This window comes from Pelobates fuscus, chromosome 2 (genome assembly GCF_036172605.1).
Source record: "Pelobates fuscus isolate aPelFus1 chromosome 2, aPelFus1.pri, whole genome shotgun sequence".
Lineage (NCBI taxonomy): Eukaryota > Metazoa > Chordata > Amphibia > Anura > Pelobatidae > Pelobates > Pelobates fuscus.
In genome coordinates, this window is record NC_086318.1 from 438,410,546 (window position 1) to 438,433,381 (window position 22,836).

Sequence of the window (22,836 nt, forward strand, 5' to 3'; positions counted from 1 at the left end):
GGCACAGTGACAGGAGCATGGTGGGACCTTGTACAATGCATTTTCATAAATCTTGATCCATGCTGGACCACCAACTATAGAGAAAACATTGCATGCAAAACGAGGGGCAAAGTACGTGGCATACTAAAGATGCCAAAACACGATCCGTACTTTATTTATTTATTCATTTATTTTATAATCTTTATTCATTTCCTTCACCGGAAAAATGTTATTTTAGACCAATTACAAAACATTAAAAACATAAGACAATAAGCTCTGTAGCATAAGTCCCAACAGATAAAAAACATACCAACATACATCAATAACCACAGGAGCATGCCATCATTTTGTTAGATATGCTGTTGGTTTTTTCCACCGCCTCCATAAACCAAATTCTACCATTTTCCATCTTAAGCCGCCATAGCAGTTAATTAACAAATGAAAAAGCGTAACTCTGCTTCAAGCCGCTTGCAATCAAAATGTTCACTGCTGCACAAGTATGAGTTATTAAATATGCTTGCACTTCCGATCATTCGGACAGATTCATATTCAATAAAGTGATATTCGGAGTAAATGTAATATTTGTCTTTAATGCTTTTTTAAGAAACTCAAAAGCCCATGACTATAACGTGCACAGTTTGTTGCAATGCCAAAAAACATGCATATAAGAGCCAATTTCTTCCTCGCATCTCCAGCATTTGTTATTACTATCTGGAGACACGTTTGCCATCGTAGTTGGGACAAAGTACCATCTGGTAATACACTTGAAATGCGTTTCTACTAATGAGAGATCATGGATGTTCTTGGAGAAACTAGAGAATGCTGAATTCCATGACTGCTCATCCAGAGGCCGGTGAAAATCAATTTGTCATTTCGTAATATTACTGTTTTTCTGCTTTTTATTATTCAATATTTTAACTATTATTACACATTTGGCCAACATTTTTTTTAATATTATTCTGCTGAAATATCTTTTCCAACATCATTACTACGTTGGTATTTTCCATCAGGACATACTTGTTCTGAAAGCTTTTCACTCTAATATAATTAAATGCCTCCCCTGGAGACAAATGCCACCATTTGTGTTCATCTTTTGCTCTCCAATGGGTTTCTTGAACCATTAATATATCTATAACCGCTTTTTCCATTGTTTGTAGCACCATTTGTCATTTAAAATTAGAGTGAAGTCCCTGTACATTCACACTCAAGAATTTAACCATAATCAAAAACGAAATAATTTAACCCCATTCCTCGTCTAGTGCTGGCAGCCAAACTACCTGACAAACATACACACATATAAACAAAGACCACATAGATCGATGTCTTCCTGAGCCTCAAGATAGACATCCCACAATCTATACCTCTAAATACAGGTTATACATGCTACTAAGTTCAAAGAACCTACGGCAGGGGTAAACTGCTGTTTGGGGCAAGAATTGTTAATATAATAATAATATGTTTGTATATCTCTAATATGCAAATGGAGAAAACAAAAAAATATGATAACAATATCTTATTCCCATATAATCATTATTATGAGTGCTTACAATCGTGAAGACAATCCTGAAATTACTGTGTATTTTTTCTTTCTTATTCTGAATAAAACACCCTCTTATTATGTTACCATAATTCAAATGTCTCACTATTTCTGTGTTAAAGTTGTCTCATTTAGTTTCTGACTGCGCCATGTTAGTGTTATTTAAAAAAACGCTTCTAAAAAAAAAATGTATTAATGTAACTACCACCAATATCAGTTTTTTTTCTATTATAAATATTAATATCAAGGCTGTACCATCCATTATATAATTGTGTTGATATCTTATCTTATATCGGACACTCTTTTGTCTTAATACCTGCAGAGCGTCTGTATACGTTTTCTGGTGTATTCCTGTCTGGTATGAAAGATTAGGGAAGGTCTTTACATTTTTAATTCTTCAGTTTTTTTCCTTTTATTGACGTTAAGATCTTTTCTTTGAATAGGTAAGACTGGAAATTAGCGATAACATCTCTAGGTGTGTTATTTTTAATTGAACTTGGTTTCGGTAAGTAGTGTATTCGTTCAATTGTGGAATTGAGGTCTTGATCTTCTGCGCCTCGTTCCTTAAAGTATTGAGATAAAACACTCTTAGTTGTTCAGAACTGGTTTCTTCTTGCACGATCTTCTAGCATTCCTAATTTCACATCTTGCCTATTTATTCTGAGGAGCAGGAGGGCATATTTTTCTTGTAGTATCAGTTGTTGTGTGTCGATTTTTTTGTAAATGCTCTTCAACTTTTTTTTTTTTTGTCTGATAATGCCTCAATTTCTTTTTTAATCTTTGCTGTATTGTTGTTAATTTCCAGTTTTAATTCTTGTAGAGCTTTTTGAAAGCATATTTCCATGAATGCTTGTAATGTAGTATTCATATATTGGTTCACTTCAATATTTATTAAGTCATCCCTTTCCTTACAGTCTAAGTCTTTTGAGACTTTATTGGCTTGTGGTGAAAAAATAAAATCATTGGCTGAAACTTTTTTTTTTTTTTTTTTATCTTCACACTTTTCTCTCGAAGCCATTTAATTTAATGCACCGCTTAGTTGACCAAAAAAGTGAGGGAGGGGAGGGCATGGAACAGTTTAGCCAAAAGCCAGTTTGCCTCAACACTGGTAAACAGGACCAGAGTACTCCTCATATGACAATCACTCCGCTATGGTCTGAATGTCCGTAGTTTGCTGCAGATACCAGGAAGTAACTGTGAATAGCTAAAACGTCCGCAATTAATTGAATAAACTAAACAAGAAGAGAGATGGGAGCTTCTTGTACCATATCCTTCACACGAAGCGTGATGACTATAGCGCCTTGAGTCTCTTTAAATACCTAAAATGCTTAGAAAGGGTTCAGTTATAAAGAGACGTCTACTGATTGCCTTGCATGTAGGCTGAATTATATTAATAATGAAATCCAGTTTGTACGGAATGCTAATGCTTCGAGTATTGTGTTCCATTAGAGACAGGTCCTCTTTAAGACGATGGACTCCCCATGCCCTGTGTTCCTCTGTGTCTTTATGGAAAGTGTTGTGGGTTCTGAGCTTGTATCTCAGTTGATGTTATCGCTTCTCCTGACCCGATCCTGCCATTTAGCGTGGTCTGCCGTAAATTAATGCTGAAAACCATTACATTCCTTACGTTTTTATTTTTAAATATTCTCTATGATACATTTTCCAAAACTAACATTGAAACGATAGCCATCTTGAGGCTTTTTATTCTACCTCCCCTGACTGTTTCTTAACCTTTTTTTTTTTTTTTTTTTTTTGTTTTGTTTATTTCGAGATTGCTGATCTCACTGGCTTTAGAGCTCCAGCGCGGTTCTATCAGTTATAGACTAACCGGGTCCACGATGAGGAAAGATTGCTTTTGGCATTTTATCTGAATTTAGTGGGGACTTTACAGATTTATCTGCTTTTGTCAGAAAAATGATTTATTTCTTGGAGATAAATTGCAAACCACTGTCTTGCTTCAACTAAACCAAACAGATTCTTGTTACAGAATTCAACGTGAATCTCAAATGTAAGTTTAAAACAACCAAACGGTCACACATGAAATGTTTGCACTCTCAAATGGATAACTAATATTTACTTATGGGTTGTGTTATTTTTTTTTAAACGATATCATGAGTTCCAATGTATTTAATGAACCCGCCTGCAGGAAATTATGGTCACAGCATGTCATTTAGCTTAACCCCTTGGCGTCCCATGCACAGAGTATGTAGTCTTAGTATGGAGAGTTTCTTGTAGTGTGTTTGAGCAGCCCAGAGGTTCCCTGTTCAGACATGGTGTAAGGGCAGTGTAAGAATGTAACGCTGTTTTATTCAACAAATAAACACTACAAAAGAAGCGGCAGTTCGTCAGAGTGGAAAATAAAGTAAAAAAAAATATTCTTTTAATTTTAATAAGAATGTGTTCTAGAGCGCCATTTCATTAGAATAATATGTAGCACAGGCGGGGGCATCAAAGGGTTATTCCAAAACCCCAATTTAATCAAACCCTTTAGTAACCCTTGTAACCCCCTAATGTTCTGTTTTTGGCAAAACACACCGTGTTTAATCGTGATTTGTTGGGCCATAGCTGGATTCATCTATGTAACATACAGAGAGATTTATCAAATAGTCTTAATCTTAATCTTAATCTTAAAAGTGCTGCAAAGTTCTAATCGTTCTACAAGTACGAATCATTTGGAAACCAATGAATCAACAGAAACATTCTAATGATTGGTTCACTTTTATAATATTACCACTGTTCAGATCACACCATTTTGACACCTGCATATAATATGCCGTCTCAAGGGGCAGGAAGGGGTTAAACCACTTGTGTCAATGCGGGAATAGTTTTAAAGTGCCCCCTGTCCTATAGATCTGATAGTGTATTGAAATGGGATGCGAGTGGTTTATACATTATGTTATAAGTAAAAAAAAAATTCTATTTTTCAGGTTTCCATAAGGTGATGGAGGGCATCAATAAGGCGCTGGAGCTGGGCTATAATCCCGTCAAGGTAGGAACAATATAAATATATATATAAATCCAGTTAAAAAGATCTACGCCGACAGATGACACTTTTGTTTATAGTGAATCAATGCAACAACAAAATATTTTTACACTGGCAGAATCTAGTTACGGATTTATTCCACATGCTCAGTCTGTAGGGGGTGTATCTCTGGCTCTGCAGGGGGTTTATCTCTGGCTCTGCAGAGGGTGTATCTCTGGCTCTGCAGGGGGTTTATCTCTGGCTCTGCAGAGGGTGTATCTCTGGCTCTGCAGGGGGTGTATCTCTGGCTCTGCAGAGGATGTATCTCTGGCTCTGCAGGGGGTGTATCTCTGGCTATGCAGGGGGTGTATCTCCGGCTGTGCGCGGGGTGTATCTCTCGCTCTGCAGGGGTGTAGATGGGACAGGGATATGTTGCTGATTTTGCATTCAGCATATCTTGATTATCTTTGCATTGTTTAGAAGGTACAGTATTTTACTTTGCACCGTAGTTTAGACAGTACCAGAAAAGCACAGGAAACACTACACCGGGGTCTGGGAAAGCACCTCTCCACCAGGAACGCAGGTCAAGTATACACTATGGGGCAAGTAAGCAGGGCCGGCCCCACCGTTAGGTGAACTAGGCATTAGGCTAGGGCGCCAGCTTGCCAGGGGCGCCCACTGGGATACCCGCCAAGAGGAGCCCTGTCACAGGGGGCCCAGGAGGTGGCCATCTGGCCACTTCAGGGCGCCCCCAAAGCCAAAGCTGTATTAGGTAAGGCAGAGCAGGCACCTGTTTACCTTGATGATAGGTACCTGCTCTGCCAAAAAATGCCGGTGACCTGTCTTGAGGAGAGGGGAACAGAGAAGCCAAGGAAGGCTGTTCTTGCAGCATCTCACTCCTCCTTCGTGCACAGGCTGAGATGCCGGGAGCCGGAATATGACGTCATTCCAGCCCTGGAATACTAAATATCAGGCGGGAGGAGTGAGGAGCTGCCCCACACTGGACCCCAGGGAGGTGAGTGTTTGACTGTCAGTGAGTGTTTGTGTGTGTGTGTGTCAGTGAGTGTCTGCCTGTATGTGTGTGTCTGTCAGTGAGTCAGTCTATGTATGTCAGTGTGTGTCTGCCTGTCTGTGTGAGTGTGTGTGTGTCTGTCAATGAGTGTATGTATGTCAGTGAGTGTATTTGTGTGTGTGTGTCTGTCAGTGAGTGGGTGTATGTATGTCAGTAAGTGTCTGTGTGTATGTGTGTGTTTGTGTGTCTGTCAGTGAGTGAGTGTATGTCTATCAGTAAATCGGTAAGGGTCTGTGTGTGTCTGTCAGTGAGTGAGTGTATGCCTATCAGTAAGTGTGTGTGCGTGTGTGTGTCTGTCAGTGAGTTTCTGTGAGTGTCTGTCAGTGAGTGTGTGTGTCTGTGTCTGTCAGTGAGTGAGTGTATGCCTGTCAGTAAGTGTGTGTGTGTCTGTCAGTGAGTTTCTGTGAGTGTCTGTCAGTGAGTGTGTGTGTGTGTGTGTGTGTGTGTCAGTGAGTGTGTGTGTGTGTCTGTCTGTGAGTTTCTGTGAGTGTCTGTCAGTGAGTGTGTGTGTGTGTCTGTGTCTGTCAGTGAGTGTGTGTGTGTCTGTCAGTGAGTTAGTGTGTGTCTGTCAGTGAGTGTGTGTGTGTGTGTCTGTGTCTGTCAGTGAGTTAGTGTGTGTCTGTCATTGAGTTTCTGTGTGTGTCTGTCAGTGAGTGTGTGTGTGTGTCTGTCAGTGAGTGTGTGTGTCTGTCAGTGAGTGAGTGAGTGAGTGACATGAGGGGGCGGCAAAATGGATCTTTCCCTCGGTGGCAGAAATCCTTGCACCGGTCCTGCAAGTAAGAAATACAGCAGTTCCAAAATATTAGACACCAGAATTTAAAGGCTAGTGTTCGGCAGACTTTATACAAACAACTCCCATTGTAAGGTTCATTAAACTCTTACTGCACTCACCTAATTCGGAGCTGGGACAGAGCTCTGCCTAATTCGGAGCTGGGACAGAGCTCTGCCCCCTCCCGCCCACTCCCATTGTAAGGTTCATTAAACTCTTACTGCACTCACCTAATTCGGAGCTGGGACAGAGCTCTGCCCCCTCCCCCCCTCCCATTGTAAGGTTCATTAAACTCTTACTGTACTCACCTAATTCGGAGCTGGGACAGAGCTCTGCCTCCTCTGAGGTCACCTGACACGGGGAGCTAATTCTCATGCATGTTGGGCCCTCCCCATAGGAAAGCATTGCTTCAATGCTATCCTATTGGCTTTTTACTGATGCTGGATGTCCTTCTCCAGAACGCGAGGATGTCCAGCGTCAGTTAGGCGACCGACCGTCACCTAATCAGCAGGAATCGCCTCTAGTGGCCGTCTGATGTCTAGAAACTTCAATAATTAGCTTTGCATAGAGACATTGCACCCAGACCAATTCAATGAGCTGGGTGTATGAAGTGTCCCTTTAATACGTCCTGCTCAAGTGGCCCGAAATGGAAATATCTTCCAGTTCTGCTATTTGGTTATAACTTTAGTGAATAACTATTATTATCATACAATCCCCTTCATTTTATTTTCTCATTTTATTTAATTTTTCAAGGCATGAATTTATATATATATTAATACAATAGTCTTTACTTTGTATTTATTTATTTTTTTCAATTGTCACAATTCAGTGTTTAGTAAGTAAACCCCTCTGTTATTTATTTTTACATTTCTTGAAATGAATTGATGTGTTGCTCCTACAGTTTGTTCCGATGCCTGAGAGAAACCATGAAAATGGTGCTATTTAAAAGCTTTAGCATATATTTTATTTTTATTTTATTTTGGATTATTACGTGATAAAACAGGAAGCTTTTCCTGCCATTACCTCTTGGGCCGTCGCCCTTTACAAAGTGTGTTTGTCTGTAATCTCTCGTGTTTGGCGCGGCTCGCTGACCAGGCGCACTCCATCTCGCCATTAATAAACGTTTACTATGTGCTAAGACGCACCATCCAAGAACATTCTTTGTAAACCCTGCTGATGCCAGGGCACGTGTTTCCAGTTTGTGTGTGTTTGTTTGGGGGAACAATTTAGTTTTTTTTTCTATTTTTGTAATTGTATCCATAATACACATCCTGTAATACTTAGTGATTTGACCCTCCCCCCCATTATTTTTTCTGTGTCCTTGATTCCCGTTCCAGGTGCTTAACGTGTCTGTAGAAAATAGGACTGGATTTCACTTAAATTAGGTCTGTTAAAAGTAAATACAATTTTTGACCAATAAGTAGAGAGAGTGTAGATTTAGGCTTCCCTGCGCCATAAACCCTAATACCAACACTGGGAGGTGTGTTGCTTGTGGAAGTAGGAATCTCAGTGTATTTATATAGGGAGCATTAATTACTATTAGATACTGCAAACTTTGCCGTCAGTACTTCACTAACCATGATCGGTTAATAAATCACCGTCAATTAAAAGGTGTTTGCCATGTTTGTGTTAAAAGCGTCTAACCTACAGGACTACAGAGAATCAGAAATGATATAAGATAATTTTACTGAACTGAAAATTAATGAATTAATGGGAAAAATAAATCAGTTTGTACTCTCAGCAAACAGGCCTCTGTTTGTGTTCGTTATTGGCACATAGATGCAGATTGCTACTTTGCTGGTATTGAGTCGCTGTGTGATAGAAGATGATCGTTCCTAGCATGCATCTGTGTGCCTATTGGCTGATTGGCTGCTTATACAACGGATGCAAATAAGAGGAAGGTGATCTTCAGAAATGTATGAAAATGTCCTCATTTATTTAAAACCATTCATCAGACAGAGCTCCCCCCCATCAATTCTACCTATATAGTATGCACAACTTTAAAAAGTAAACCTTCTCCTCAGTCATTAGAATAGCAGTGGTTATTTGACGTTGGGAGGAACCCACCCAGTATGTTCAATAAATGGAAACATCTAGAACAGGGATCCTCAAACTCCGGCCCCCCAGATGTTGCTGAACTACAACTCCCATGATTCTCTAGCTATCTACGTAATTCAAAGAATCATGGGAGTTGTAGTTCAGCAATATCTGGGGGGGGGGGGGGGCGGAGTTTGAGGACCCATGATCTAGATCATAGACATTTTATCTCACAGCTCAACTTAAGTTCTATTCTCTAACAAAATATAATGTAAAAAAATGGGAAATAGGTCCTAATATTGAAAATATTCAAGTTTATTATATCCAGGTTTACAAACGAAATACTCTATGATATTTATTTTTTTAGAGAGCGTTGTGGCATAGTGGATGTTTACATTGGTGAAATATGACGATTATATCAACCCATGCTTGAATGCAGATGACACAATTATGGATTCAATGTAAATTGTGACATTGTCTCATTGTATAAGCCTTGAGATTGCCCAGATGATTCATTATTACATTGTAGCCAGTACAGATTTCTTGTTGCCCTCGTGACGTTAATGAATCTGTATGATCTGACTGATTCTGATATTCTCTGATATTTTACTTATTCATTCACTTGTGATTAACCCTTTCTTTGCCCTCTACAGTTGAACTGTGTGGTGATGAGAGGGTTAAATGAGGATGAGCTCTTGGATTTTGTTGCACTTACAGAGAAAAAGCCTCTGGAGGTTCGCTTTATTGAGTACATGCCGTTTGACGGTAAGTTGTCGTTATGTTGGTGCTGGTTTGCTGACTGTTCTGTTTGCAAAGCTGAATTATCTCTGCTGCTAAAATCCGCAGACACTGGAGGACCCTACTGAATGCATAAATAAATCAAGTTAAAAAATAAAATATGGACAGGCTTAGGCTTTCAGTAGCTGTTTAATTGCAAAGTTTTACATTGTAAATTGGCAGAATCTGTATGAAGTTGTTATGGTGCCTGGAGTACTCATTTAAGTAAATATTTCTGTTTCTGTGGCACTAGCAATTGTATTTGGAAGGTTACAACTTTAACATGAATGAATAACAAATCTCACAAGCAAGTCCACATGTATGTGTTTAGTGATAAATGCTCAAAAATTCACCCTCCCCCTTTACGACCCCTAGGCAATAAATGGAACTTCAAGAAGATGGTGAGCTATCAGGAGATGTTGGATACAATCAAACAGAAGTGGCCAGACCTGGAAAAACTTCCTACAGAGTCATCCAGCACATCTAAAGTACGTAATGGTCGTAGGTTCCTCCAACTACCTCTTCGGGGGTTGGCAACTCAGAGCAAGGTTTGGTGATTGGCTGCCAGTAACTTGTATGTTACTCTATCACTGTGCACAGTTTACATTCACTAGTATATCACTGTGAAATCAATAGTGTGTGTCATTATTCTATCTATGTTTCATTATTTTAGGCTTTCAGGGTGCCAAACTTCGTAGGGCACATTGGGTTCATCACGTCCATGTCAGAACACTTTTGCGGCTCTTGTAACAGGCTGAGGATAACAGCCGATGGGAATCTGAAGGTAAGTGCCTGTGTCCTACTGTCCCGTACTGAATTAGGAACATATTCTCTTTCCTAACAATTTCTATCTATTGTGACACGTACATACATACCACCAAATGATGATAACCTTAGAACATGCTGGAGAATAGACTCTGGAATTAAGTTAATCCAGTTAGGCACCAAATGTTCCTGGACTATGGGGGGAGATGGAGAACAAGCTGTATTAGATACTGAATATGCTGTATTAGAAGAGAAGGTGATAATGTTGATGTGAATAAGCCTTCATTGATGTTTAACCCCTTAAGGACCAAACTTCTGGAATAAAAGGGAATCATGACATGTCACACATGTCGTGTGTCCTTAAGGGGTTAAAAAGGTGTGTTTGCAGTCGGTAATAAAGACGTTCTTTGACTCTTACACAGCATTTGTAGCTAACAGCAAAGCATATTATTTGTATTTATCAGGTTAGAATTGTGTAATAACGCAATGAGTAATTTACATTTTAATTGGGGGAGGAGAAATGTTTTACATTGAGTTATTGTCATCCCATTATATTGTAACGTTGTAATTAAATTAGTAGATTTACATTGTTTCATTTAGTGTACTTGATAAAAGTAAGGAAGTATCATTAATTACATTCTAATCTTCTGCCTTCAGGTGTGTCTTTTTGGAAACTCGGAGGTATCACTGAGAGACTATTTACGCTCCAATACGAGTGAGGAGGAGCTGGTACAGATCATTGGGGCAGCTGTTGGACGGAAGAAAAAGCAGCATGCTGGTACGTCCTCAGGTTAACATGCGTTTGTCCATGAGTTTTACCCCCTTATAAAGCATCTTCAGAACCAAATAATAATTTTTTTTTTTGTAATTGTTACAAATGTTTTTATTCATTTTTTTCTGTTTTTTTTATTTCAAATTTTTACATTTGGTACACTTGTTCCATTTCATGACCTGATATTGTGGCATCGTGGTTGTCTGGGTAAAAGGGACACTTCAAACCAGCTGTTTTCAATAGAAATTGGCACAATTCTAAATGAACCTTGTTAAATCCCCCTGATTGTCAATCAGACAGCTGGTACTGTCCCTTCCTGGATTGGTTAGCGCAGTGGAGCTAAACTCAAGAGGTGGAATGATAGTTAATAGGATGGTGAACCTCTGAATGGGCGAGAGCGCTGCACGCCATAACTGTTCTCACGGCCCAATATGCAGCATTTGGAGCAGGTTCTTAAAGACACACAGGGGATGTAACACAATTTATGGCTCAGATTGATCCACGTCAGTCTGGTGTCCCCGTTCTGGGATCCCAGGCATGACGTGGTAAAAAAAATCAATAATTGAAACTCATCTGGCCCCATTTACTGTGCCCTATCGTGGTTTCTGTTCTCAGTACCCTGTAGTGTTCCTTGTTACATTGTGATATTTCTGCTATTGACCTTGGCTTTTTGTAACCCTTTTCGGACTGGTTTACCTGTTCTATTGATATAACGTTTACCTGACTCTGCTGGTTCTCGTTTTCACTGTCTCTCTCTTTTATCAGAGCTAGACTTGTATTTGACTTTGTTTCCACTCCATCTTAAAGCAGCCACTCTAAGGACAGGAAATGTATCCATTTCCATCCAGTCTGTTACTGTTATCCTAAACTCTGCATGTTGGGGTTATTCCTCATGACAAGAGGCAGCAACTGCCCAGAGCACCTGCCTTTCAAAGGCTTCTCACTGAGCTATCATTGGAATGTCTGTGATTGGACAGCCACAAAACACAAACTGCATCTTGTGCACGCTGTTTTAAGATATATCCCCTAGGAAAACATGCAGAGTTAAATGTTTCCATTGGAATACTAGAGATTTACATATAGTGTGTATTGGAATGTCCCTTTTAAAGCCTTTCTCCCTACTGAACTCTGATTTGCTATTTTGAAACACTAAATATTAAGAATGCTTAGGTTAAACTAAGATTTGAACCAAGTTTTTGTGAAATGCCCTTTGGCTAAAACTGTGAATCCTGTGGATACAATGTATAGTATGGGGAGCTTCATAAATCTGGAAATTAATATAACAAGATTGAAGGATGCGTTTGCAAACACCAAAACAAGTACGTTGTAGAAATGTTAGGTATATATTGTGAGTATATAAAGAGACCGCTATAACTGGATGTACCGTTAACAAATCCAAACTGGATAGATTTTAAATGTAAGTCATTTCTATGGATAAAGGGATCTCTTTCCTGATTTAATACGCCCGATTTCTGGTTTAATTCTCAGGTATGTTCAACATCTCACAGATGAAGAACCGACCGATGATCCTGATTGGTGGGTGACCAAAGCAGTACGTACAGTGCACTGTTTGTATGTTTTCACAGATTGTTTATTGTATTTGTGTTTTGTTGCGTTCATTTTCGTTCCATTACAAAGTGATATAAATATTCAATGTCACCAGGTACCTTCATCAAGGACTCAATATTTTACTATCTCCCTTTCCACAGCCGTCTGTGTTCTGCTAGTGAGCGTGAATGAGTGTACTCTAGAGTTTCTGCTTGGGCTTCAAACATTAATAGACCTCAACTTCTGATGTGGTTTATAAGTTGGTGGAATAGATTTATTTTTTCATGATTCTTTTCCATTTCTGTGCCTATAAATCTTGTTGATGATCACAGTGTCTCTCATCTGACCTACCAGGCTATTTTGAGGAATAATTTATGTTCCAAGTCTCCTGGCTATTACTTAACACTGGAGTTTGATTTTCTTATCATACATTCTAGTTGTGTGAGCTCCCCTACAACAATACAGCTTAGGGTTACTATATTCTCGCTTCAAGAGTTCACAATTTAGGATGATGTCCGCATCACTTGGACAGAATTTATGTATGAGGAGTTCAGGCTGATGGAAAGACCTAAGTGCTGGACTTGGATTACTGTTGAGCGAGTTATCTGGGGGTCCATGTCGTGCCCTCACCGATATTAATCAGGATAATAGAACAGCAATTTATTTACACTGCACTAAGTTTTAAAGGGCTCTATCTCTCTGTACCCCTTTGTGCTAGGGACAGTTGGATTATGTTTTCCACTATGACTTTTATCGGCTACATTACATATAAACTAGATTATTGCCTACTGTTACATTAACCTGCAAATAGCTCTTGGGCGGTGTGTTACGGCTTTTCCTTTTAGTGTATCAGGAATTGGATGACAATAGTGTAATAATACGACAGCCCCCATTCTTCCTGTACCCCTCTGGTAGCCCCATTATCATACAAATCTGCTATATTATATATAAACTAGGTTTCTACAGTTTGATTCATTCTCCTCCACACACGCTCGTTTGGGTTCGTTTGGGCTTGTTCGGGCTCGTTTGGGCTTTGTGTCAAGCTCTATTATGCTATTAGAGACTGACAGCAGCAGTATAGCAGCTCCTATTCTCTGTCACAACTGCAATACATTTAGTTGTTGTATTCGTTCCTCTGATAACATCTTGCACTTTGCTGGTGGAATACAGTACAGTGACAGAGGTCTATCAGTTCGGGCATAAATGTCATGAATGGTGCATAGATCATGGTGTTGGCTGTGTGCCCTGCTTAGATAAGTGTTTCTACGTAGGACCAATAGGGAAGCGGGGTTCAATGTTATTTTGGAAGGTAATAGTGTGTTCTTAAATGTAACCTCAATAAACACGGATGGTGCAGTAATTTGGATGCTGGCTAGAAAGAGGTAAGTATTAAATTATAGAATTTACCGCTCATTGATTTAGGAGATGTTATAAGCTTCAATTTTGAGTATAATGTAAACACACTAAGAATTTAAAAACTCACACATGTTTTTGTTTTTATTTTTATTTTTCTCTAATTTAATATAAAATTTAAGTTAAAAATCAGTGTGTGAACAGAATGCGCCCTACCTATGCTTTCCTAAACGCAGTAACTGGATGATGAGATTGCCACGTTCAGAGACCGGCAGAGACACAAGCACGCACTGTGTTAGCTACAGAAATACCTACCAAGGCTCTAATTATCTTTAGAGGGATTTCATTACATTTTTTTAATTGTAAACACAGTTTGCGTCATGATAAATATCAATATATATTTGCAGATCATATTTTTTTTTTCCCTTTTTTTTTTTAATTTAGTTTATTAAAATACTTGACAGAAGTTCAGACTTGCACTTATCTTCTGATTGGAGCGAATCCCAATTAAAGACAGAAAGCCACTCCACTTAATATTGTAAATTATTTCTAACCAGATAATCCAAGTCTGGGCCTTCGACACCTTGTATTTTTCGGTATAGCTAACCTTTCAAGGCTTTCCTAATTTCTAATTATTGACGTTATGAAAGCTTCTCATTTGAAGATGCAACTCTTGTTAAATTATAGAATGATATATTTTTTTCTCTCTGCCTCCCTTGATGGATGCAAAGCACATTATGGTTTTATAACTGAATTATAAGATATAAAGCACTGATACACAGCACATTCCTGCAGCAGCCGGAGCGAAATTATTCAGCACACTACAAATTTCTGTGAAATATCTGTTTTGGAATGAAGACCAGATATTGGATTAAAGACAGTAATTTGGATACGATACAACTGTGGCCAATCTTAATTTTAATGGGGCAGTATCAACATTCCATAGCTATTATCCAGAGGCGAATGTCACGTCATGTAATATTAAAAATATTTATATCAAGTTCAGGAGCTGAGACCCACCAGCTTCTCCAATCGAATCCTTCTTATCCCCCGTCACTCATTATCCTATCATCACTTGTTTACCAGTTTCAAGGAATTTTTAGCTTTAGAAATAAACACAAGATGCAAGTATGGTTGTAACTAAATGGATGGATAGATAGAAACATTAAAAAATTTTATACAAATAAATCTTAACTAACTTAACTTTTTTCTTTATCAACATTTCTGTTTTCCATTTAAAACTTCCACCAGGACCCTGCAGGGCACCAAAATAATAGAAAAAGCATAAAACATGAACATTACACTTTTTTAGATTTAACCTCCTTGGTACTCCATAAAAAGCAAGCTACTGAACAAATTGCAGATTACCGGTCAGTTTTATAAGCGTGATGTGTTGACGACCTGTTTTAAATGATGCCAAACTGCCCATCTCTAGATTACAGCAATGGGAACATTGTAAGAAAATACATTGCGATCTGTTAACGTGTTGTACTTGGGTGCAGACATGAGTTGAACTTTACTTTAAAACAGAAGGTTTGAGCTGCTAATGAGAGTGTTTGGAGGAAACCGCGTAGACGTGGAACAATCTTCGTACAAGTTTATTTTGGGTGGTTTTGAAATTCTCTTTGCAACAGCACAGAAGATTGATTAAAAGTAAACCAATAAAATTGTATGACACACGGTATTACAGGAGGTCCTTGCTCCCATAAACTCACAACTAGTTCAGCTGGAAAATGTTCAGAACTCAAACGGAACTCTTGGCCAAAAAACACGTCTCTATTTTTGAAGCGTGGATGTGTTCTCCAGATTGTTTTTTCAGTTTTTATTTCTTTTTGGGGGGTGGGGAGGGGGGGAGGGGTGGAGGGGAGGGTGGTTGCAATTTTATTTTGTTTGATTTATTAATTTTTTAAAGAGATGCTTCTTGACCCTAAAACCGACCCTAATATTGCTTTAGTTCAGCAATGAATGTGAGTGATAGGTCAATAGATTTGCTGGTTTTGAAAGGGCATTGGTCCCTGGATTTCTTGTCACGCTTGGCAAGCAGAGATGTATCTTAGGCCATTCTGTAATGAGAGCTCTGACAACTGTTATAAATCTACACAATCCATTTATAAACCTGTCATCTTCAGCAATATCATAATAAAATTATTAGAAACATCCCAGTATTTCTTTGAAAGCACATAATTAAATTAGTACCAGTACTTTAGAATTCCACATTTCACAATATATCTGTTGTTGATATCAATCTTCAGGTCTTATGCTGTTTATGTTGGGTTTATTGTTTTTGTAACTATGGGGCCATGTATAACTAGTAGTATAAGTGAGAAGCAATCATCTCTGAAACCTATAGGAATGTTCTCCAAATATATAACCTTTTGCTCTCTATATATCTGATTTGCTCTCTATATCTCTTTATGTCTGGTTGGTCTCCATAACCATATCAACCTAGGAGATAAATCCATATGTTATTAAAATATATGTTGTTATTTATAAAAAAAAAATTAATAAAGCCAGACATTTTCAGGCATGAGAACATGGACAGTATAAATGGGGAGAGTGGGATGGGAACATGGACAGTATAAATGGGGAGAGTGGGATGGGAACATGGACAGTGTAAATGGGGAGAGTGGGATGGGAACATGGACAGTGTAAATGGGGAGAGTGGGATGGGAACATGGACAGTATAAATGGGGAGAGTGGGATGGGAACATGGACAATATAAATGGGGAGAGTGGGATGGGAACATGGACAGTGTAAATGGGGAGAGTGGGATGGGAACATGGACAGTATAAATGGGGAGAGTGGGATGGGAACATGGACAGTGTAAATGGGGAGAGTGGGATGGGAACATGGACAGTGTAAATGGGGAGAGTGGGATGGGAACATGGACAGTATAAATGGGGAGAGTGGGATGGGAACATGGACAATATAAATGGGGAGAGTGGGATGGGAACATGGACAGTGTAAATGGGGAGAGTGGGATGGGAACATGGACAGTATAAATGGGGAGAGTGGGATGGGAACATGGACAGTATAAATGGGGAGAGTGGGATGGGAACATGGAGAGTGTGATGGGAACATGGACAGTGTAAATGGGGAGACTGGGATGGGAACATGGAGAGTGTGATGGGAACATGGACAGTGTAAATGGGGAGACTGGGATGGGAACATGGACAGTATAAATGGGGAGACTGGGATGGGAACATGGACAGTATAAATGGGGAGAGTGGGATGGGAACATGGACAGTGTAAATGGGGAGAGTGGGATGGGAACATGGACAGTGTATATGGGGAGAGTGGGATGGGAACATGGACAGTGTATATGGGGAGAGTGGGATGAGAACATGGACAATATAAATGGGGAGAGTGGGATGGGAACATGGACAGTATAAATGGGGAGAGTGGGATGGGAACATGGACAGTATAAATGGGGAGAGTGGGATGGGAACATGGACAGTGTAAATGGGGAGAGTGGGATGGGAACATGGAGAGTGTGATGGGAACATGGACAGTGTAAATGGGGAGAGAGGGATGGGAACATGGACAGTATAAATGGGGAGAGTGGGATGGAAAAATGGACAGTGTAAATGGGGAGAGTGGGATGGGAACATGGACAGTATAAATGGGGAGAGTGGGATGGGAACATGGACAGTGTAAATGGGGAGAGTGTGATGGGAACATGGACAGTGTAAATGGGGAGAGAGGGATGGGAACATGGACAGTATAAATGGGGAGAGTCGGATGGAAAAATGGACAGTGTAAATGGGGAGAGAGGGATGGAAAAATGGACAGTATAAATGGGGAGAGTGGGATGGAAAATGGACAGTATAAATGGGGAGAGTGGGATGGAAAAATGGACAGTATAAATGGGGAGAGTGGGATGGGAACATGGACAGTGTAAATGGGGAGAGTGGGATGGGGACAGTGGGATGGAAAAATGGACAGTATAAATGGGGAGAGTGGGATGGGAACATGGACAGTATAAATGGGGAGAGTGGGATGGGAACATGGACAGTGTAAATGGGGAGAGTGGGATTGGAACATGGACAGTGTAAATGGGGAGAGTGTGATGGGAACATGGACAGTGTAAATGGGGAGAGAGGGATGGGAACATGGACAGTATAAATGGGGAGAGTCGGATGGAAAAATGGACAGTGTAAATTGGGAGAGAGGGATGGGAACATGGACAGTATAAATGGGGAGAGTGGGATGGAAAAATGGACAGTATAAATGGGGAGAGTGGGATGGAAAAATGGACAGTATAAATGGGGAGAGTGGGATGGGAACATGGACAGTGTAAATGGGGAGAGTGGGATGGGAACATGGACAGTGTAAATGGGGAGAGTGGGATGGGAACATGGACAGTGTAAATGGGGAAAGTGGGATGGGAACATGGACAGTGTAAATGGGGAAAGTGGGATGGGAACATGGACAGTGTAAATGGGGAGAGTGGGATGGGAACATGGACAGTGTAAATGGGGAGAGTGGGATGGGAACATGGACAGTGTAAATGGGGAGAGTGTGATGGGAACATGGACAGTGTAAATGGGGGAGAGTGTGATGGGAACATGGACAGTGTAAATGGGGAGAGTGGGATGGGAACATGGACAGTGTAAATGGGGAGAGTGGGATGGGAACATGGACAGTGTAAATGGGGAGAGTGTGATGGGAACATGGACAATATAAATGGGGAGAGTGTGATGGGAACATGGAGTGTGATGGGAACATGGACAGTATAAATGGGGAGAGTGGGATGGGAACATGGACAGTATAAATGGGGAGAGTGTGATGGGAACATGGACAGTGTAAATGGGGAGAGTGGGATGGGAACATGGACAGTGTAAATGGGGAGAGTGGGATGGGAACATGGACAATATAAATGGGGAGAGTGGGATGGGAACATGGACAGTATAAATGGGGAGAGTGGGATGGGAACATGGACAGTGTAAATGGGGACAGTGGGATGGGAACATGGACAGTAAAAATGGGGCGAGTGGGATGGGAACATGGACAGTGTAAATGGGGAGAGTGGGATGGGAACATGGACAGTGTAAATGGGGAGAGTGTGATGGGAACATGGACAGTATAAATGGGGAGAGTGGGATGGGAACATGGACAGTGTAAATGGGGAGAGTGTGATGGGAACATGGACAGTGTAAATGGGGAGAGTGGGATGGGAACATGGACAGTGTAAATGGGGAGAGTGTGATGGGAACATGGACAGTGTAAATGGGGAGAGTGGGATGGGAACATGGACAGTGTAAATGGGGAGAGTGGGATGGGAACATGGACAGTGTAAATGGGGAGAGTGGGATGGGATCATGGACAATATAAATGGGGAGAGTGGGATGGGAACATGGACAATATAAATGGGGAGTGTGTGATGGGAACATGGACAGTGTAAATGGGGAGAGTGGGATGGGAACATGGACAGTGTCAATGGGGAGAGTGTGATGGGAACATGGACAGTGTATATGGGGAGAGTGGGATGGGAACATGGACAGTATAAATGGGGAGAGTGGGATGGGAACATGGACAGTATAAATGGGGAGAGTGTGATGGGAACATGGACATTATAAATGGGGAGAGTGGGATGGGAACATGAACAGTATAAATGGGGAGAGTGGGATGGGAACATGGACAGTGTAAATGGGGAGAGTGTGATGGGAACATGGACATTATAAATGGGGAGAGTGGGATGGGAACATGAACAGTATAAATGGGGAGAGTGGGATGGGAACATGGACAGTGTAAATGGGGAGAGTGGGATGGGAACGTGGACAGTATAAATGGGGAGAGTGGGATGGGAACATGGACAGTGTAAATGGGGAGAATGGGATGGGAACATGGACAGTGTAAATGGGGAGAGTGGGATGGGAACATGGACAGTGTAAATGGGGAGAGTGGGATGGGAACATGGACAGTGTAAATGGGGAGAGTGGGATGGGAACATGGACAGTGTAAATGGGGAGAGTGGGATGGAAACATGGACCGTATAAATGGGGAGAGCTGGATGGGAACATGGACAGTGTAAATGGGGAGAGTGGGATGGGAACATGGACCGTGTAAATGGGGAGAGTGGGTTGGGAACATGGACAGTGTAAATGGGGAGAGTGGGATGGGAACATGGACCGTGTAAATGGGGAGAGTGGGTTGGGAACATGGACAGTGTAAATGGGGAGGGTGGGTTGGGAACATGGACAATATAAATGGGGAGAGTGGGATGGGAACATGGACAGTATAAATTGGGGAGAGTGGGATGGGAACATGGACAGTGTAAATGGGAAGAGTGTGATGGGAACATGGACAGTGTAAATGGGGAGAGTGGGTTGGGAACATGAACAGTATAAATGGGGAGAGTGGGATGGGAACATGGACAGTGTAAATGGGGAGAGTGTGATGGGAACATGGACATTATAAATGGGGAGAGTGGGATGGGAACATGAACAGTATAAATGGGGAGAGTGGGATGGGAACATGGACAGTGTAAATGGGGAGAGTGGGATGGGAACGTGGACAGTATAAATGGGGAGAGTGGGATGGGAACATGGACAGTGTAAATGGGGAGAATGGGATGGGAACATGGACAGTGTAAATGGGGAGAGTGGGATGGGAACATGGACAGTGTAAATGGGGAGAGTGGGATGGGAACATGGACAGTGTAAATGGGGAGAGTGGGATGGGAACATGGACAGTGTAAATGGGGAGAGTGGGATGGGAACATGGACAGTGTAAATGGGGAGAGTGGGATGGGAACATGGACAGTGTAAATGGGGAGAGTGGGATGGAAACATGGACCGTATAAATGGGGAGAGCTGGATGGGAACATGGACAGTGTAAATGGGGAGAGTGGGATGGGAACATGGACCGTGTAAATGGGGAGAGTGGGTTGGGAACATGGACAGTGTAAATGGGGAGAGTGGGATGGGAACATGGACCGTGTAAATGGGGAGAGTGGGTTGGGAACATGGACAGTGTAAATGGGGAGGGTGGGTTGGGAACATGGACAATATAAATGGGGAGAGTGGGATGGGAACATGGACAGTATAAATTGGGGAGAGTGGGATGGGAACATGGACAGTGTAAATGGGAAGAGTGTGATGGGAACATGGACAGTGTAAATGGGGAGAGTGGGTTGGGAACATGGACAGTGTAAATGGGGAGAGTCGGATGGGAACATGGACCGTGTAAATGGGGAGAGTGGGATGGGAACATGGACAGTATAAATGGGGAGAGTGGGATGGGAACATGGACAGTGTAAATGGGGAGAGTGGGATGGGAATATGGACAGTGTATATGGGGAGAGTGGGATGGGAACATGGACAGTGTCTATGGGGAGAGTGGGATGGGAACATGGACAGTATAAATGGGGAGAGTGGGATGGGAACATGGACAGTATAAATGGGGAGAGTGGAATGGGAACATGGACACTATTGGTGGGGTGAGTGGGATGGGAACATGGACAGTATCGATGAGGAGAGTGGGTTGGGAACATGGACAGTATTGGTGGGGAGAGTGGGTTGGGAACATGGACAGTATTGGTGGGGAGAGTGGGTTGGGAACATGGACAGTATTGGTGGGGAGAGTTGGATGGTAACATGGACAGTATCTGTGGGAACTGAGGGATAGAAATAAGGACAGTATTGATGGAAGAGTGGGGTATACACATGGTCAGTTTAGCATGTAGAGGGAAAAGGATACAGACACTGACTTGTAGGCTGAATAGGGCCATACTGCCACCAGAGCACTCCAAACTGAAAAAAAGTAATGGATTTAGCTGCCAAATAAGGCCTGATTTGTAATTAATTGTTAAAAAAAAGAGAGAATTTAAAAAAATAAATACATGTTCATGTTTGTTTATTTTCTCTTATTTTGCAGTTGATCACATAAGAACTTCCAGAGCCCTTCAGGATTCCCTAAAATATGTTCCCAGTAATCAAAGAAAATATACTAATATTGCCAAACCGAGAGATGGATCATTTAGAAGTGTATTTAGTAGACTGTTATATCTGTGCTGTCTAAAGAACAATTTAAATTATATGGTGCTTAAATCTCGGCATTACAGTAATGACTTCCGTGAGCCCAAGTGCCTTACTACACAAAAGTCTTCTGATGAAGATGCCAGGAGGACAATAAATATGTCTGAAACGCACAATTCCAAATGGCATAGTTCCTCGGAACACTTAACACATGTCAATACTGATGGAAAGGTCAACATGGTGGATGTTGGGATGAAGCCTGACTCAGGTCGAACTGCAGTTGCCACAGCATTGGTTCGGTTAGGTCCAAAGGTCTTTGACTTGGTGCAATCTAACCAGCTAAAGAAAGGCGATGTGTTGACCATAGCTCAGATTGCAGGAATACAGGCAGCTAAGCTCACCAGCCAGCTCATTCCTCTCTGTCACAACATAGCTTTGAGTCAAGTAGACGTTTCTCTGGAACTGGACAAGCAACGATCTGCTGTAAAGATCACAGCCACGTGTCGCACACATGGTAAAACTGGCGTTGAAATGGAAGCTCTAACTGCTGCCAGTGTGGCCGGTTTAACCGTGTACGACATGTGCAAAGCTGTCTCCCATGACATTGTGATTGAAGAGGTGAAACTCTGCAGCAAAACTGGAGGACAGAGAGGAGACTTTCAGCGAGCACAGATACCTACATCCTAATCAGCGGGCACAGAACCCTACAACCTAATCAGCCGACACAAAACACTACAGCCTAATCAGCGGGCACAGAACCCTACATCCTAATCAGCGGGCACAGATACCTACATCCTAATCAGCGGGCACAGAACCCTACATCCTAATCAGCGGGCACAGAACCCTACATCCTAATCAGCGGGCACAGAACCCTACATCCTAATCAGCGGGCACAGATACCTACATCCTAATCAGCGGGCACAGAACCCTACATCCTAATCAGCGGGCACAGAACCCTACATCCTAATCAGCGGGCACAGAACCCTACATCCTAATCAGCGGGCACAGATACCTACATCCTAATCAGCGGGCACAGAACCCTACAACCTAATCAGCGGGCACAGAACCCTACAACCTAATCAGCCGACACAAAACACTACAACCTAATCAGCGGGCACAGAACCCTACATCCTAATCAGCCGACACAAAACACTACAACCTAAACCTTTTTTGCCTCAGGTGTTTCCAGGTGACCCCGATGTCTGACCTTTGCCAAATACCCACTATTATATTAGAAGGGGTCCTAGAGAGGGTAACAGCTGCAGAACTCGTGGTATTAGAGCCAT

At 41.5% G+C, this 22,836-nt stretch overlaps 1 protein-coding gene across 1 annotated transcript in view; it reads left to right on the plus strand.

Annotated features, from left to right (window-relative positions):
* The window catches only part of MOCS1 (molybdenum cofactor synthesis 1), a 56,342-nt gene extending 33,801 nt beyond the window's left edge, over positions 1-22,541 (plus strand). Inside the window, exons 5-11 of the mRNA XM_063444113.1 lie at positions 4,444-4,505; positions 9,010-9,121; positions 9,509-9,621; positions 9,807-9,917; positions 10,556-10,676; positions 12,159-12,206; positions 21,450-22,541. Of these exons, the coding sequence (XP_063300183.1) occupies positions 4,444-4,505; positions 9,010-9,121; positions 9,509-9,621; positions 9,807-9,917; positions 10,556-10,676; positions 12,159-12,206; positions 21,450-22,237 (1,355 nt within the window). The 3' untranslated portion in view covers positions 22,238-22,541. The remainder of the gene's footprint in view (positions 1-4,443; positions 4,506-9,009; positions 9,122-9,508; positions 9,622-9,806; positions 9,918-10,555; positions 10,677-12,158; positions 12,207-21,449) is intronic.
* The last annotated feature ends 295 nt before the right edge of the window (positions 22,542-22,836 follow it).